This window comes from Cydia strobilella, chromosome 9 (genome assembly GCF_947568885.1).
Source record: "Cydia strobilella chromosome 9, ilCydStro3.1, whole genome shotgun sequence".
In the NCBI taxonomy this organism is placed as follows: domain Eukaryota; kingdom Metazoa; phylum Arthropoda; class Insecta; order Lepidoptera; family Tortricidae; genus Cydia; species Cydia strobilella.
The window spans coordinates 16,684,295-16,704,014 of record NC_086049.1 but is presented as its reverse complement, the minus strand read 5'-3'; the positions used below and the strand labels follow the sequence as shown (position 1 = coordinate 16,704,014).

Below are 19,720 nucleotides of genomic sequence, written 5' to 3'. Positions count from 1 at the left end.
TTTCGTTGTATTTTTGGTTTTAATTCGTTATCATTCATTCATTTATTCCTTTATAAAACATAGTTTTACATGTCAAATACAGTATTTCATATTTACAACTATTTACATCTAAATTACATAGCAAAACACATCAGTATGAATATAATATTAGGTATAAGATAATTATGTCAGGTAGGTACAATTATTATTTAAAATTTATTATTTACATGTTTAAATGATTACAGTAAGTTCATATAAGTATATCATATCACAAAATTATGGTTAGTTAAATTCTTATTTTATATTTCTATAGCTTGGGATTGTGAACCAGTTCAAGAGTGCACGCCGTCAAAAAATTCGTCAACAGAGTAGTACGCTTCAGACATAAGTTTAGCCTTAAGTTTATTCACGAAACCTCTCACACCATCTCTAAGGGTATGTGGTTATATATCTTAGGGCCTATTGAGTGGAGACACTTTTTAGACTTAGCTAGACGCGTACGTGGTGGACGCAGTTCGCGTATCAATATATAAAAATCATTTACTGAAACAGATTGTGCATATTAACAACAATACGACCAAGGAAACAATATAGAATTTGTGGAATTCTTGCATACCGATGTGAAAATAAAGAAAGGAAGTTCCTTCGAAATTTCCTTTGGATCCTGAACGGTAAGCAATAAATTGGATAATATTTAGTCCTGTGTAACGTGAAAACACGATTGTATGCTTATTCGTTAAAAAATTGTAGAAATTGTAACACTAGTGCTACTCTTGGTAACTATCGATAACTATGTATTTTTCATTTACAGACAGTGGGTGTAACGTCGTCACTAGCAGCAGATTCTGTTCGGCATTTCAAGCCGATGAGCAGACAAGAAAGAGCGACAAATGTAATCTGCGAGTGTGGCACAAAAATTATATTATGTTTTCTATTTTACTATTACGTAATGAGTATAGTAGACAAAATTACTAATTTTCTCTGAGAATCACTGCCAATTCATTAAAAAAATGTCCGAAAAAATAGGCTTTGTAATGTTTGTAAGTTTTCTAAATAAAATACTTAGACTGCAAGGTTATTTGTTTTATTTCTATCGATAAATATGATAACTTATAATGTATTATCCGAGAGGTACCACGGATTTGCGTTTTATTGAAAACAAAGAAACAAAATTGAATAATATGTACGAATAATCACTTAATTATAATAATTGAATAATAAATATGTAATAATTGCAAGCTTTTCTTTGAAATTGTGATCTCAATAAACAAATAAGTTGTATGTAAATAATATGTAATTTAAAATAATTAATTACCTAAAACGTAAGTTGTGACCTGTAATATTACAATTACCAATAAATGATGTCTATGTCTAATTTATCGATAAATGCTGGGAATGAGTGCGTACAGCACTATTCGTTTCACTATGTTGGCACTCCCGTTGCTTGACTCAATAGGGTAGTTGACAATTTTTTTAATGGTATCAGTCGATCAGGTTTGTTTTGAGGATCAAATGTCTGTATGGGACCCATTGTCTTAAAACAATACAAAAGTCACAAATGGTCAAAGTCTGGCATCGCCACTACTGAGCACACGCTCTAACACAAATGGCAACACATCGTGACGTCACTGTGTCACTTTGTATAGAAGGCGTTTCGATGTATGGAAAACAAGGAAATTGCGATTTTGTCGGTGAAATGTTGCGTTTATGTATATTGTTGTCATACAATATTTTTTTAAATAAAATGTAAGGAATCGAATGGTACCGTTGCCTTTTTCCTATTTGTTTAAAAAAAAAATTTTTTCGAAATTTTTAAGTCTTGTATTTTTTATTATTACCATATATTTTTTAAGTTTCTAATTTGTTGTGATAAATTGCTTATTTTCTATCTATTTAACTAGATTTAGTTATAAAATTCAACACGTGTCAACTACCCTATTAAGCTAGAACCCTAATTGGCTTAACATTTCCGTGTGTTAACTGTTCGTTGATTTCGCTTAGTACAGTCATCTATACTAGCGGATGAAACAATGCTCCATAAAATTTATTAGGAAGAGCGGTGCCTCTTAACACAGGTATTTTCTTACTTAAAAAGAGGCACCAACACTTACCTGTATAAGTAATTCTTAAACTAAATAAACAATTTTTCATTTTCATAAAAGTATCTGGTATCCTAGAATTGTCTTCCAGATAGATACCTCTTCTTCGCGTTCCAGAGTATCTGTCACAGTCGAATAAAATTGTTCTATATGTATACATCTTTTTAGAGAATGGTAAATACTTTTGATATCATAGACATAGTATTTATACAAGTAGTTATAGACGCGCTACTGAGCGACCGGGGGTAAGAGAAAGAATATTCATATAAAATTTGGGCAGCATAGGATTTTTTCTCTTTCAGTCTTATAATTTTCGGTATTTCGCCATCGCCCCCTACCTATGATGCCACCCGGTCGGTGATAAGGACAAAGCATGGCACTATTTTCTCTTTCCTCTTATAGGAATCGCAATAAGACTATCTTTCTCTATCAAAGAGTGTCAGGCCCTTGTTTGATATTGATATACTTCAGATTCCATTATTCTATGACTCAAATGCCGTTAGGTATAACATGGCGGGTGTTGTCTCCGTGTGCGTCTCATACACGGGCAAGGGCAGCATCCGCTCTGTGTAAATCTTGATTTCATTGGCATACATGTTGGTTTCGGCTCCTGCGAACCTGCGAACCGAAATATGTAATTTGAAAAAAAAACCGACCAAGTGCGAGTAGGACTCGCGCACCGAGGTTCCGTACTTTTTTGGTATTTGTTGTTATAGCGGCAACATAAATACATCATCTGTGAAAATTTCAACTGTCTAGCTATCACGGTTCATGAGATACAGCCTGGTGACAGAAAGACGGATAGCGGAGTCTTAGTAATAGGGTTCCCACTTTTACCCTTTGGGTACGGAACCCTAAAAACATTTTAAATGGGATGATTCTGCATTTTTAAGTACCTACTCTATTCTTATCACATATAAAGGATAGATATGTTCACGTTCTCACTAGGAAAAGTGACTGTGGTATATCTATGTAAGTAGGACTCGATAAAATGGCAGTGCTTCGACAGTCACAAGTTTATTCATACAATCACTCGTTTATCATTCATTAGTAATTCATTCACTTGTTATTTATCATTAATTTATTCATTCATCATTCACTCATGAAATATTCACATATCGTTAATAAATCATTCATTCACAACTAATCATCAATCATTCATTCAAACACTCATTCATATTCATTTGACCCAAATTCCATTTAATTTGAGCCATGAAATCTGGAAAGAGAGTCTGGAGTGAGTGGCTAGGAAAGAGTGTCAGTAATACCTAAGTGGGCGACATCAAAGTGCAGTGCTTCGGCCGCGGACTGGTACTGGCATCTGCCTTTGCGGCCGCCGCGACTCGTTCATCCGTCGTCGTTCGTTCGTAGCTCCGTCAGTTCTTTGAGTACGGGCGCGGAGAATATGGCATTCATTAACCCGCGAGAGGGAACTTTATTATTCATTCAAATGTCATCTTATCATTTTCATTTAAATCATTCATTCCTAATTGATTTATCATTCGTTCGACATTCGATCATTATTCATTCACCATTAATTTATCTTTCATACATCATTCATTCATTTCTTTACTTAGACTAAGCTGCTGCCGGTCGCATCTCGACTCTCTTAATAGTGAAAAATCGGGACAACCCTAAAAAGACACCCAGTATATAACATATACTTGGTCAAACCAAATTGTCAGTAAATAAGAACAAAAACACTATTACTCATCCTTTTCTTTTTGGTGATAGTACTAGTGTAAGACAAAGAGAGTATAATTCTTTATGTTTATCAAAGATAGATATAACTCCGTAATAGATGGATACAGTCTAAGGAAAAAACGTGCCTCGAAAATCAAGAAAATTTGATTCTCGTTCAGAGGGCGCTACTAGTTTTGGCCTACAGTGGTATAGATGGCGTTGACGGTTTCGTTTGTTATTTAACAATTTTAACGCTGATCAGTGAAAGAACATGGGTCAAAATCAAAAAAATGATAAATGCAAATAAAAAAAAAACATTTATCTATATTGAAATACATTTTATAGTATTTTTATAAATCTTCATTTTTAGTTTTAAAGTGTGTCGACAGATGGCAGTGAATTTACTGGGGTTACAAAATTTACTATGACAGTACCGCTCTATTATAAGTTACTCTATGATGTTTATGTTTGAAATGAGACAGTCTTTTGACAAACTATACGCCATACATCAAAAATCACATGCGTTTCTATGTGTGAACGGCACGTCTGTACACGCGTCATGCGTCATAGTGTGAGTAAGTTGCTTAAAAATAGTACTGAGCGGCCGACAAACGGCCGTCAATCTGGTGTCGCGGGACGAGGTAACTCGAGTCGGGGCGGGGCGGTGCGTGGCCGTTCTGTATGATAATACTATTACCAAAGATAGATATAACTCCGTAATAGATAGATACAGTCTAAGGAAAAAACGTGCCTCGAAAATCAAGAAAATTTGATTGTCGTTCAGAGGGCGCTACTAGTTTTGGCCTACAGTCGTATAGATGGCGTTGACGGTTTCGTTTGTTATTTAACAATTTAAACGCATATCAGTGAAAGAACATGGGTCAAAATAAAAAAAATGATAAATGCAAATTAAAAAAAAAACATTTATCTATATTTAAATACATTCTATCGTATTTTTATAAATCTTCATTTTTAGTTTTAAAGTGTGTCGACAGATGGCAGTGAATTTACTGGGGTTACAAAATTTACTATGACAGTACCGCTCTAGTATATGTTACTCTATGGTATTACTTATTCTGTGCTATAGGTACCTAAGTGGGCGACATCAAACGGCAGTGCTTCGGTCGCGGACTAACGCCGGCGTCTCCCTTCGCGGCCGCCGCGGCCACGTCGCGCAGCTCCGTCAGCTGCGCGAGCACCGGCGCGGGGAACGTGGCCAGCCACTCGCCCGCGCTACGGGAACCCGTTACAGCGTATAGGGTTCGGGTTAGATCGGTTTGGAGAGATGTTAGCTCTAGGAGTAACCTGAAATCATACACATAGTATATACAAGTAGTTATAGACGTGAAACCGAGCGACCGGGGTAAGAGAAAGACATATTCATGTATTGACAATTTCATGTATGGCGGCATAATCGTTTTCTCTTTTACTCTTATAAATTTCGGTATTTCGCCATCGCCTCCTTGCTATGATGGCATAACCCGACCATGAAAAAATGCCCGGTCGGTGATAAAGACAAAGCATGGCACTATTTTATCTTTCCTCTTATAGAAATCGCAATAAGACTATCTTTCTCTATTAAAGCACTCTTCACTCAGACCCTTGCCTGAAATAGGTTTTTTTGTTTAAATACATATATCGAGACAGAAAATCTATTCAAAATTTTATTCAGGTCGTTTTTTTGTTGGCAAAAAGGTTATTAACCCTTTATAGAAACTATGCAAAATTGAACCCTCCTTTTAAAATAAATTCAAAATAAGGTGGGAAATATATTCCCTCTGCCTTACAAAGGGTTAAAAGTAAAATTTAAATTCTGCAAATGGCCTTAGGGGCGCTTTCACAGGTCAATACAACAGTTAGGCCCACTTGCACCATCTCACTAACCCGGGGTTAACTGGTTAAACCGTTAACCGGTAACCACGGTAACCATGGTCACTCCAGGTTTAACCAATTAACCCCGGGTGAGTGGAATGGTGCAAGTGGGCGTTACAGTGACATCATACAATTACCTATATAGTGGCATGAAAAATACATAGCAACATTTATAAATACAACAACCTACGGGTAAACATGACTTCATAATAATCTTAAAAATGATTACCTCGTGCATTCTTTCAGAATTAATAATTTTACAATTTTCTATAATCAAGAGTATGTTATGAATTTTTTCAAATGATTTTTACGCCTAATCTGTTAAACAAAAGCCATTGTATCTTTTACTAGAACGGTGGGCTACCGTTTATGAACGCGAACAAACAACAATGTCGTTTAAACTAGCGGCTGTATCGTGGTGATTTTAAGGTTCAAATCTATGTAATAATATGAGCGCCCGCCTAACTATAATGAGCTACAAGTACATAGATTTGAACCACTACAATACAGCCGCTTTTTAAACGACATTGTTGCTTTGGCACGCGCTCAGACACGGTAGCCCACTGCTCACTCAAAAGAAACAATGGCTTTTGTTTAACAGATTAGGGTATTAGGCGTAAAACTCATTTGAGAAAATTAATATTATACAAACCCTAATAATTCTTTCGTTTGACTTCTACTTTCCTTGATAGGTTGTGCAAAAGTTATAAAAATACGAGAAGTATAGCCAGTATAGAATACTCACTTAGGCCCACTTGCACCATCTCACTAACCCGGGGTTAACTGGTTAAACCGTTAACCGGTAACCACGGTAACCATGGTCACTCCAGGTTTAACCAATTAACCCCGGGTGAGTGGAATGGTGCAAGTGGGCGTTACAGTGACATCATACAATTATAGTGGCATGAAAAATACATAGCAACATTTATAAATACAACAACCTACGGGTAAACATGACTTCATAATAATCTTAAAAATTATTACCTCGTGCATTCTTTCAGAATTAATAATTTTACAATTTTCTATAATCAAGAGTATGTTATGAATTTTCAAATGATTATTACGCCTAATCTGTTAAACAAAAGCCATTGTTTCTTTTACTAGAACGGTGGGCTACCGTTTCTGAACGCGAACTAAAACAACAATGTCGTTTAAACTAGCGGCTGTATCGTGGTGATTTTAAGGTTCAAATTTATGTAATAATATGAGCGCCCGCCTAACTATATTGAGCTACAAGTACATAGATTTGAACCCCAAAACCACTACGGGTGTACTTCCTTTTTGGCGTTCCTTTGGCTTCCAAATTTCACTTGGCAACCAACTTTTTGCCAAAGTTTCATTTGGGAAACCAATCGTTGGCATAGCCTTACTTCGCAGCCATTTCATTTCCCAACCCCATACTTGCGAAATGAAAATGACGTACTAGGTTGGGTTAGGTTAGGTTGGATTATGTAAATTTGCGAAATGAAATTTCGCCCAACTAAAAATATGGGATAAATAGTTTGGGAACTGAAGGTTTGTCAAGTAATTTTCGCCGAAACATCAATAAACTCCACTACGATACAGCCGCTTTTTAAACGACATTGTTGCTTTGGCACGCGCTCAGACACGGTAGCCCACCGCTCACTCAAAAGAAACAATGGCTTTTGTTTAACAAATTAGGGTCTTATGCGTAAAACTCATTTGAGAAAATTCATATTATACAAACCCTAATAATTCTTTCGTTTGACTTCTACTTTCCTTGATAGGTTGTGCAAAAGTTATAAAAATACGAGAAGTATAGCTAGTATATAATACTCACTGCTGGAGGGTCATGGCTAGGCCTTCCACTTGGACGGGATTTATGTATCCATTTTCTATTTGCCACGGATTCAGCCAAGTTTTTACTCTGAAAAGGAAAATAATAGTACATTACTAGGCCGGGAAATGAATGGTTGCAGGACAAGTAGATATAGACGGCCGAGCGTAGCGAGGTCGAATAGGGATAAGCGGCCGGCAACCCCGTTTCTCGTCCAAGATTAATTTTAAAGTTTAGTTATACGCGATTAGGTACCGTTTAACCCTTTAAACGCCGTCGTGCCGACGCGTCCTCTTGAACCTTGTAGGAATACACGAAGGTTGATATTGGCACAGAGTAAGTAATAGTATTATCATACAGAACGGCCACGCACCGCCCCGCCCCGACTCGAATTACCTCGCCCCGCGACACCAGATTGACGGCCGTTTGCCGGCCGCTCAGTACTGTTTTTAAGCAACTTACTCACACTATGACGCATGCCGCGTGTACAGACGTGCCGTTCACACATAGAAACGCAAGTGATTTTTGATGTATAGCGTGTCCGCCCTGTGGTATTGGACTGAAGCCGCACGCGTCAACTGCCGTCATTAGGTTAAAGTTAGATAAATAATGTGGTATAAAATAAACTCACAGGTCACCGTGCACTATGGTGTAGGCACGGTCACGAAGCACCACGAAGGAGTGCACGCACCGTGCCAGCTCCGAACCTGGCCACTGCTCTGGGGGTAGCACTTCGCTTACTACTGTGTCTGGAATGTAAATAAATAATACACGGACCAATCTTAATCAAATCGACCTAGTCCCATAGCTCAATATAGGTATGATGACTGCTTTAGTTATTGGCCGCTCCATAGTAATTGGCCACTCCGTAGTAATTGGTCACTCCATGGTAATTTGGTTACCCTTAGTAATTGGCCACTCGATGGCCCAGCGCTGGACCAGCGAGATGACCATGCGATGGTTGAGAGTACGCACTATGGAATGGGCCACGTGTAGCGTACCATCGCTGGCCCACTACCTTTGATGTGCAGACGAAAAATCAACAGCGTGGCCATCCCATCGCCATAAGTCACCCGACACCACTATCCTCTCTACAAGCTGGCCCATCTTAGAGGGCCAGTGTCCAGGCGGACAATAAGAAACCCAGCAATACTTTACAAAATTTATTACTAACCTAGTAATACAGTTTGAATTAAAGTTACGAAAATACAGAAATTGGCTCTGAGCAGCGTGCGCGTGCGTCAGAGTGGACCCGTCGATTGAGCCGGTCAGCTGCCTGGCCGATCGCCCGCGCTCTTCTAGCCTCGCGTGCTGCGTCCCGCTCTCGCATCCGATCGCGGCCGGCGGGCGCTCGTACAGCCAGTATGATGGCCCATCGTGTAGCAGAGCCATAATAATAAGTTATTTACATGTATATACCTATAGACATGTCGTCCGTAGTCCAGACCTTTAGACAGCTCGCGAGGCTTGGCAGCGACACCGGTAGCAGTTCACATAACGTCGCGTAGTGATCGAACCTGGAACAGAAAGTTATTGATACGTACGGGCCCAGATAATCGAATCGCAATAATTCGCCCCCTATGTTTTCTATGCAACTGCGTCCATTGACGAAGAGCCGCGGCGCGCCGATTCGAATCTACCGCGCGCATTGCTCGTCAGGCGAATTTCTGCGGCTACGCGTTTCGACTCGACTCGGCGCGCCTCAGTGGACGCGGGGTAGCGGATGAGTGAATGCTAAAGAATTTGAAACAATAGCATTTCTTCGTCCGAACTATCCATCTTTGACAAACTGTACAAGCATGACCTCAGCACAGGCGCCCGATTCGTCTGTGATAAACGCGCACGGAAAAAATGCGACTCGATTCAACGTAGTGGCTCGATTCGACGCGATTCGACTTTAATGGACGCCAGCCTTTACAATTTACTCATAGAGAAATAAATGTGACGTTCTCAGTGAAAAGGTACTACTTTGTCGCTCACCATAAGGACGCTCTGACAGGTAATTCGTACAGATACAAGCAAATTTCGTCTTTATGGTAAGCGACAAAGTGGTACCTTTTGATTGAGAACGTCACAATTGTTCTACCATAAATGTGACGGTTTCAGTCAAAAGGTACCACTTTGTCGCTGACCATAAGGACGCTCTGACAGGATATTCGTATAGATACAAGCAAATTTCGTCGTTATGGTAATTGGTAAGCGACAAAGTGGTACCTTTTATTTGAGAACGTCACAAGTGTTCTACCATAAATGTGACGGTCTCAGTCAAAAGGTACCACTTTGTCGCTTACCATAAGTACGCTCCTGACAGGTAATTCGTATAAAGATACAAGCAAATTTCGTCTTTATGGTAATTGGTAAGCGACAAAGTGGTACCTTTTGTTTGAGAACGTCACAATTGTTCTACCATAAATGTGACGGTCTCAGTCAAAAAGGTACCACCACTTTGTGGTCCACCATGAGGACGCTCTGACAGGTTATTCGTATAGATACAAGCAAATTTCGTCTTTATGGTAATTGGTACCTTTTGATTGAGAACGTCACAATTGTTCTACCATAAATGTGACGGTCTCAGTCAAAAGGTACCACTTTGTCGTCCACCATGAGGACGCTCTGACAGGTAATTCGTATAAAGATACAAGCAAATTTCGTCTTTATGGTAAGCGACAAAGTGGTACCTTTTGATTGAGAACGTCGCAAATATAAAATATTATAGAACAATTTTACACAGATCAACCTAGTAGTACAAGGTCAACAAGGCTTGTGTGGGCACTAGAGGATGATACCTATATCAAAGATAGATATAACTCAGTAATAGATGGATACAGTCTAAGGAAAAAACGTGCCTCGAAAATCACGAAAATTTGATTCTCGATCAGAGGGCGCCACTAGTTTTGGCCTAGTCTCGTATAGAGGGCGTTGACGGTTTCGTTTGTTATTTATAATTTTAACGCATATCAATGAAAGAACACGGGTCAAAATCATATAAAAATAATTAATGGAAATAAAAAAATCATTTATCCATATTTAAATAAATTTTAACGTATTTTTATAAATCTTCATTTTTAGTTTTAAAGTATGTCGATAGATGGCAGTGAATTTACAGCCGTTATAAAATTTACTATGACAGTACCGCTCTATCTAATTATATCCTCATTGCCTATATTGATAACTCAGGAACAAATATTTCTGATAAACACCCAAATAAATGCCCTTACCGGGATTCGAACCCGGGACCTCCAGCTTCGTAGGCAGGTCCACATGAAAATTTAAAAGCAAGCTTTTCGAAAACTTATTTATAAATAAGATCTAAATTTAATTAATTTTAGCGAGGGAATGCTGCCAGCATCCTTGGCACAATGCCACGGGGGCCTTATTTAGATGTTTTTTTTAATTAAAAGTAGTTTTTTTTAATTATTATAATTTATAGGTTGTTATAAAATAAAATAAATAAAAATAAAAATTATTTAGTTTCAGACAGTTACAGTCCATAGTTGTTAGTATTAACTTACAGGCTATGTTATGTTACAGAACAGTACCTACACTAAATTCTTTTTAGTAGTTATTCTTTGTTAAGTTTTAGTTTTACTTTTAATTGAATAATTATTTGCTTTTAAATTAATGTGATAAATAAAATTAACTGTGTTGGGCTGTCTCGCGACTCCAGGAAACCAGCCAGCCAACTGAGCTACCAAGTTTACCCATTGAGTTTAATAATACCTCCTTTACAACTTATTATTAATAAGTAAGGCACACTGAGATTCCTCCGCTGCTAAGGGCCACCGCACACTAGCGTCTTTTGAGCGTCGGCGACTAGTCAGTGCTATGGAAAATGGCGTCGCTGCGCAGTTGCGCCAACGTTGCGTCGAGCAGCAGTCATAGAGTTGACTAGACGGCGACGCTCAAGAGTGTGGGGTGACTCTGACTAATAATAGTACTAGGTACAGAAGGTTCACTCTCTAACAAAATGCGTCTATACCGACAGATATGACCGCTAGGTGGCGCATGCGCGAACAGGCGTCCGTTCCGTAGCGGTGCGCGGCAATTACTATGGCTTGACCTCAGAACTGGGGGCGGCCGCATGTACTTGTAGCGGCGCGACGAAGTCGCGGAGTGAGTCACGCCTGTAGGCCTAGCACATAATTGGCGCGACAGTATCTCGCGGCGAGATAGACTACCCGTCTTTTTCTAACTGTATGAATTAAAGAGGGACGGGTAGTCTATCTCGCCGCGAGATACTGTCGCGCCAATCATGTGCTAGCCCGTCTGGTAAGACTAACCTTGACCAGCCAGTCAGGATGATTCCAGGGAAGCTGATGCTGTGGCTATATTTCTTTACTTCCATCCTCCATGCTTCTTGGTTGCTGACGTACCTTCTAACTGGGGACAGTATCTGTGACAGAGTAAAAAATAAATCCCACAAAGTGTTGCCAAAACTAACAAGCGCATGTAATTAATGGGGTGTCCCAGAAGTAGAGAAACAGATTTATTTTCAAAATATGTTATTTAAGATAAACATTAAAAGTAATGATTTTGGTTGAAAGTAGTCAAAGTTAATTAAATTATTAACTACTAATATCTGATATCATATTTTAAAACAGTGTTGTCACCTGACAACTGCCATTGGCCCCTTTAAACGCGGAGCCGGCCCAAACCTGCGGGAACACTTGGCGGTAGCTCTCCCACAGTGACGGGTCTATGTGGAAGTGCTCCATAGCGTTATATTGCCATACAACGGGTTGAACTAGTTCTCCTAGCTGATATGCTGAAAATGAATTATTACAATGAATTTACACATTTACTATATATATTTTTTATATGAGATAGGATTATTTTGTCTATACTTTTATTATGCTTACCAATCAATGTCTCAGCTTTAACCGACCGTAGCATGTCATCCCACATAAGCACAGTCAAATGTGGCCTCTTCTGCTTAAGGAATAGGGCCAGTTCACGTATGTGATCCAGATACAGGCTAGCGGTGTTGTGAATGTTGTTGGCAGCTCGGCTCTGGCAGTCTGGACATACTGCTGTATGCCATACCTGAAAGAAGTAGATAGTATAGAGGCGAATTGTCAAAGTAATTTTTGTAACCACAGTAAATTTACTGCCATCTTTCGACACATGATTAAAACTTTTAGAACGCCATTTGACTTTGATCCTTATTCTTTCACTGATATGTGTTAAATTTGTTAAATACCTATCAAATCGCAATCTACTCGAGAATAGGCCAAGGTTATGGCACCATCGCTCGAAAAGATGACACCATACCTTTGGGTATGGTACTCGAGTAGATGGCGATACTTTTTGATATTTAACAAATTTAACACATATCTGTGAAAGAATAAGGATCAAAGTCAAATGGCGTTCTAAAAGTTTTAATCTTCTGTCGAAAGATGGCAGTAAATTGACTGTGACTACAAAATTGACTTTGTCAATACGCCTCTATTTAAAATTCTCTTTGCTAATACAAAAAAATACCTGATTTATAATTCAACTAGCGACTCGCCCCGACTTCGCACGGGTTACACAAAACCTTAACAAATTATACACCTAAACCTTCCTCATCAATCACTCTTATTGATAGGTGAAAACTTTCGCATTTATAATATTATAGTATGGATTACTTAATTGTTTTGTGAAAGTAATAGCTATATTCCAAAGTCTCATCATCAAGTTTTACCTCATCAGCTCCTATATGTAGGTACTCCGCTGCGGGCTGAGCGTCCAGCGTCTGATCCAGCATCATCTTGACCAGCTGTAGGGATTCAGGCCGGGACGGACACAGCACGGCCGGCGAGCGAGCTAATTCTCGCAGGCTGTGGTAAGCTGGGTGCTTAAGCACAAACTCCATGTGTCCAATGGTTTGGACGAGCTGGATCTGGAAATTGTTATTGTGATGTTATTCATCGTTAGGGGTCATCCATAAATTACGTCACATTAATTTTATGATTTTTTGACCCCTCCATGTCACACCTAGTCACATTTGGAAACCCCCTCCCCCCTGGTGTGACGTCACATATTATATGTAGGGGGTTACGCAATACCGTTTTCAACGAAATTAGCAATATGAATTTTATTCGCTGTACAGTTAAATAACAAGTTTTTGGAACGATAATCGTTTTTAACCATTTAATTTTCTTTCCTAATCTGTTTTGGGTTCTAATATTTCTTTTGTCAACAATATTTTGATAAAATATTAATAATACTTAATTCGATTTGCCGATTTCATTGAAAAAATGTGATGTCACACCAGGTTTGACAAATATGACCAAGTGTGACAAGGAGGGGGAGGGGACAAAAAACCTCGAAATTCGTGTGACTAATTAATGGATGAACCCGAAGTGAAGAGGTAACAGACAGACACGACACACTTTCGCATTTATAATATTAAAGTATGGATTTACTTGTTACATTTTTAAAAGGAACAAGCAAATTAAATATAAAGTCTCACTTACAGGTTCCAAGCCATGTTCCTTAATGAACCTCAGCAGGTGCCGAACTTCATCTAAGCTGTACATCCCATCGCCCCCGCTGCCACGGACGCTGCCAATGTCTGCCAATGCTGCGGAGTATGGAAAGGTGTCCTCCCACTCTAGAAGTATGCCCGTTGCTCCCCATGATGCTGCTGCTAATATCACCTAGTAACCATTTGATTATTAACCCCATTCCAGGGCTTGAAATACCATTAAAAAGTTGGTATCCTTACCACTGGGAGACAGTTTTAACGTTAAGTTGTAATTAATGTTAAACCATGTACCATTAGTTACACTACTCTTTACCGGTAACAAAATATGTTACCAGCTGTGCATTTAGCTAATGTTAAGTCAAAGGTATCGTTAAATCATTTTTAACATTATTAGGTAGTGAGACAATTCCAGTGGGACAATTTTGTTAGTGTCAAGGTTGGATGATCAAATTTATATAACAACTTCGCCAATACCAAAAGTGTTCTCGTAGAGCATGACATTGCTCGGTAGTTGCTTTTAGTACAGTGATAGCTGGACTACAAATAGCCACAATGGATTGCCGGGTGTTGACTAAATTATGGTTAAACATGTTTCAAGATAATTCTTCATTAGCTGCACACTTTCAAGTTAGGGGTTAACAAAAGTAACACAATTTCAATGTCTTCATCGAGATTGCTTTCCTAAAATAAAGTTAGATTTGAGAGTGAATAAAATAGATTAGTAGTCTCATTTAATTTTACATACTTGCAGACAACAATTGCAGTAACACTGATCTTGTACTTTGTATTACTTTATTATTTTCAACTATTATGTTTATAAATAAACATTTTATACATTTAAAACGCCGGCTTTTCCCTAGTTAATTGAAATGTACAGAGCAATTCAAAGCATTCAATAAAAAACAAATAACGTACGTACCTTTTCTAAATAATGTACTTTGAACGGTGCACCTTTTAAATCCAAATGTACTATTCTAAAACAAAAGAAAGTTTATTAAACTAGGTACTATCAAATACATGATCTTCATTTGCTTATGTTTTTATTCAAAGACTAACCTGTGCATATTAATAGCCAAGTAAATATTGTGTGAGCCTCTATACACTAAGTTACACGAAATAAAAAACAATTTATTTGATATATCTATTGGAATAGTCGAATACGTAATTTCTGTACGTTTTTGATTTTCAAAATTACAATTTGATTTGACTTTTTTAACTATTGAGTTTATTTATGGTTTATTTAGATTTGATTTTGACAAGTTTGACAGATCGCTTTTTTTTCCAATTATGGCCTGGATACGAAACCAATACGAAACAGACCGCTTTTTTTTTACAATTATGGCCTGGACGCGAGTCCTTTAAGCCAAGTGTTTATTTTGCTATTTTTAAAACACTTAATTTTACAAGAAACAGACCGCTAGGCAGAAACGTTTTTCAATTGTTTTAACCCTTAAACAGGCATGACAGGGTGGGAATAGGTTGGAATCATGTGGGAATACATACATATAGTTGGTCAAGCAAATTTTGTCAGTAGAAAAAGGCGCGAAATTCAAATTTCCTATGGAACGATATCCCTTCGCGCCTACATTTTTTAAATTTGACGCCTTTTCTACTGACAAAATTTGCTTGACCAACTATAAACAGATACGTATACAGCGACTGACGTCGTGTATTGTCCATGAAGGTATATTGAAATAATATTTAATAAAAATAATTTATTTCGGACGATACAATCCATGTTTTGTTAGTTACAAATATACTTAAATTACTATGTTAGTACACTAAACTAAGATGTTAGACCTAAGGTGGAGCGAGCTGTCACTTTTTTTGCCATACTAAATTGAACCTTATCACATAGCTACGGCTACTAGAGAAAACGGTCCACTTGAGATAGCAAAAGGGGGTCGCGGTGTCTCACTCGCACATGTTGCCAATGTAAAAAAGATACCATTGTAGTAGTATTTAGTAGTTGGTCAAACCAAATTGTCAGTAAATAAGAACAAAAAATAAAACTATACTCATTCTTTTCTTTTGGGTGCTAGTACTAGTGTAAGACAAAGATAGTATGATTTTCTCTGTCTATGTTTGAAATGAGACAGTCATTTGACAAACTATGTATATCAATATGTATAATTGCCATAATTTGAAGCCAGTCCTTAAATATTACAGACACATTTTTCATAAGATTGCGATGGCGCTAGCGCTTTTTTGTCGAGCGCTGTTGGGTTTTCGACTTTGAGCGTTTAAATTCAGAAATAATAATGCGATTGTGTAATTTTTCTGCTTTTCTTACAGTATATTTCAAGTTATAAACACCCCCTAAGTATAGCTGGTCAAGCAAATCTTGTCAGTAGAAAAAGGCGGCAAATTTAAAAAATGTAGGCGCGAAAGTATATTGTCCCATAGAAACTTTGAATTTCGCGCCTTTTTCTACTGACAAGATTTGCTTGACCAACTATATCTCCCGTGTTATTGGCGGATGTCAGCGACAGTAGCAGTACGGGTTTAAATGCGGATTCGTTTCGCTGATGCAGTCTGGCTCGTTCCTGTACCTGTTAGACAAGGACATTATGGACTTCCGGTTCGAACGCCATCTTGATACTACAGCCTCGTGATTAATTCCTTTGTTTTTTGCTCATTAATATTGTTTAAAGTGTAATATCGATAGCTTTATTATACAATAATCTAATGTGGTAGTGTGCAGTGAATGGAGAATTAATCTCAAAGCGTGTTTAACCACCATTTTGGAGTCAACGGCCGGTAGTCCACGTGCTTCTCGTAAAATCCAGCTATCGGTTTTACGAGACAACTACAACAACCACCGAACAGCGTCGTGCTCTAAGAGCAGTTATTTTGTTCCTACCCTTTTACGTGACATTGGCTACGGGCAACACCGCCCTCAAGTGCATCAAGAAAAGAAAAGAAAGAAGGACATTATGGACTTTTAATGTAGACGGCTATAATAGAATATATATATGTATAAGTATACATACATATGTATATGCGATGATATTAATTATTGTTGCCGCAAATGTCAAACAACCGGACAAGTGCTAATGACTCGCCCACCCAGGGTTCCGTACTTTTTAGTATTTGTTGTTATAGCGGCAACAGAAATACATGATCTGTGAAAATTTCAACTGTCTAGCTATCACGGTTTATGAGATACAGCCTGGTGACAGGCAGACGGACAGACAGACGGACAGTGGAGCCTTAGTAAATAGGTAGGGTCCCCTTTTTACCCTTTCGGTACGGAACCCTAAAAAGAAGGTTGTCCATTAGTAGCCGGATATCCTGTATTCTTTTACAGGACCTTATTGTCAGTATCTTATGGTCGATGTTTGTGAACTCGACCGCACTATTACATATAATAAGACTGACGGATTACCTATTTGTGGCTTTCCATCAGAGAAGGGTCCTTAGCCTATATGCGCAATAAAGACCATTCTATCACAATTTCTGTTGGAATTTCATTGCTGATTATCATGAAATTGAGAGTCAGGATGGCGGGTACAGGTGTACCGTGTACCTAAATAAAAACAAACAAAAAGCTTACCATATTTTTGTACATAATTTGTACTATTGGTACTAAAAGTGGTCTGGTCCTTTAAAAAAATGTGTACCTCCCGGGACTTAGTTATTACCAAAAATGTACACCCGCCATTCTGACTGTCAGAATAAGTAATATACATAGCCACAGCATCAGCGTCAGCGACGTCATAATGACGTAATAATGCCGTCATTATGACATCGCTGACGTCACTTTGCTACCTGGGTAGAGACCCGTACATCTCACTCAGTAAAACTAATAGTATAAATATAAAGTTGTACTTTCACCTACTAACATCTGAGTGATAAGTGATAACCCACTTCCCGTAACTTAAAATGCTAACTTCAACCTCCGAAGTTGGCTGAGGGGGAAATCCAGCGAAACTTGTAATTAAGCGAGTTAATCGCCGACGGCGATAGAAGTTTTTAATTGACTTTTCAGCGCCCGCGCACCTCAGCTCATTAATCTCGATCTCCGACCTCCGACCTGATAATTGCAGATTCAACACCAGTCCAAACTAGAGGGCGCAATTAGGGAGAAGTTAAATAAACTAACTCCTTTGTGAAATACCTCGTTTTATGAGCAAGTGAGATGAAAACTTACGGTTTGAAGATTCTTTCCTAATGAGTTCGGTGTAAGGAAAAAGTGGGACCCAGTGCGTAATCCGACCTAAAATTTACCGATCATGTTTCATAATAATTTACCTAACTGTATTAAAAAGAAACTTACTTGCATTTATCATTTCCTATCGAGACATACTTACGCCAGTGTGTCCAATCTAGTTCGATAAAAAACAGTGCGTGGAGTCCCTCCGCGCGGAAGAAGTGAAACTTCGTAATGTTAAATTATCTATGGTAGCGTTAAACGTTTAACGCAACTGTCAGTTGGAAGTCCCATAAGAAGTTTCACTTCAAAAAAGAAGTGCCACAGAGTTAATAGTTTTTTGTTTTAAATTTACCTATGTAGGTTTACCCTAACCTAATAAGTAGGTATCTACTCGTATCTAAGAAGTAAGTTCGTTTCGTAGTCAGCGTCATCATATCGATTATGTCGTATAACATTTTCACATCACCAACTCGAAAAAGGGGTTTTTCTTCCCTGCTAGGAGGGATCAAAGTGGCACTTCTTTCCTGCTAGGAGGGATCAAAGTAACACTTTTCTGTTCTAGGACACTATTTGAAAAAAAAAATGCACATTATTTTTTCAGCTTAAATAATATTTTTAAACATCATAATTACCTCATAGGTGATGTGAAAAGCAGTATGTGTCACATGGTAGCAAAATTATTTCCATCTCAGGCGTAACGCTCACTACGCTCAGGATTCTACTTTAGATCCCGAGAGTAGTAGTAGTAGTAGTAGTAAATCACTTTATTGTACAAAACAAAAATTGATAACATGAAATTCATATAAATTTAGGTACAAAGGCGAGCTTATCCCTATAAGGGATTTCTTCCAGCTAACCTTAGAGTAAATGAGTGGAAAATTCGAATTAGATAGATAGACAAATTTACAGAACGTACAATAATATTTGAAAAGGAAAACTACAATATTAACGTCTACGAATAACTAAAATACATCAATTGCATTATGCAATAAAATAAATATGTACTAGCATAACGAGAGTAACGAGGGAGGAAGGGAGTATTATAGAATCCTTCGCTTTGTTTAGGATTTAATGTACGCCCTCGCCGTAAATATTTCATTTTGCTCCCTTGTAACACAATCTACTTATTTTTGATGATTTTCTTTTTGCTGGTCGTAGAACCGTCTGGGTGCGTCCGATTCTTTCATAGTCGAAAATCGAAATTTAATAGAACGTCAGACAGCTGCAAGGTTGTAGTTTAAACTGATTGTTCAGGATTTCTAGTGTTATAAAAAGTAATTTTAGATTATTCGGGATTTCTAATGTTATTGTATGATCAAAATACTTCGCCGTCCGTCAACCGCCTTACCATTGTACCATCTCCCAACCTCTTGATTCAACTCCTAGGATGGTGATAATTGGGATTGAATTTACAGACTCGTACCCACTTGCTCTAAATTTAGATTAGAATAGGGATAGAGGCAGTTCGACAACAAAAGTAGAAATTAAGAGGAACCAAAATAAGTACTTATTAAAAATAACTGACAACAGATATCCTGTGAAAATGTAACAAAACAAATAATGGTGCAGTTACATGTTGGCAAACTGCCATCGTAAGGAGTAAAATAAAGTATTATGTCGAAATTAAACTATCGTGAGACATATTTCAAAACATTTAGATCGCG

The 19,720-nt window shown here is 38.0% G+C and overlaps 1 protein-coding gene and 1 long non-coding RNA gene across 3 annotated transcripts in view; both read right to left on the bottom strand.

Annotated features, from left to right (window-relative positions):
• Positions 1–19,720, bottom strand: part of LOC134744482 (uncharacterized) — a 282,585-nt gene that overhangs the window by 145,832 nt on the left and 117,033 nt on the right. The window lies entirely within an intron of this gene.
• On the bottom strand, positions 993–15,120 carry LOC134744437 (hexosaminidase D-like). Of its 2 annotated transcripts, none has more exons than XM_063678247.1 (12): positions 14,957–15,120; positions 14,820–14,874; positions 13,890–14,072; positions 13,115–13,312; positions 12,291–12,474; positions 12,042–12,196; positions 11,712–11,824; positions 8,851–8,948; positions 8,063–8,180; positions 7,435–7,521; positions 4,853–5,066; positions 993–2,696 (listed from the first exon to the last, which is right to left on the bottom strand). In XM_063678247.1, the coding sequence occupies exons 1-11, from the start codon at positions 14,962–14,964 to the stop codon at positions 4,853–4,855; spliced, it is 1,413 nt and encodes a 470-aa protein (XP_063534317.1). In that variant the 5' UTR covers positions 14,965–15,120; the 3' UTR covers positions 993–2,696. The 2 variants fall into 2 exon arrangements, with proteins under 2 accessions (XP_063534317.1, XP_063534318.1); XM_063678248.1 differs by lacking the exon at positions 993–2,696 and adding an exon at positions 3,330–3,346.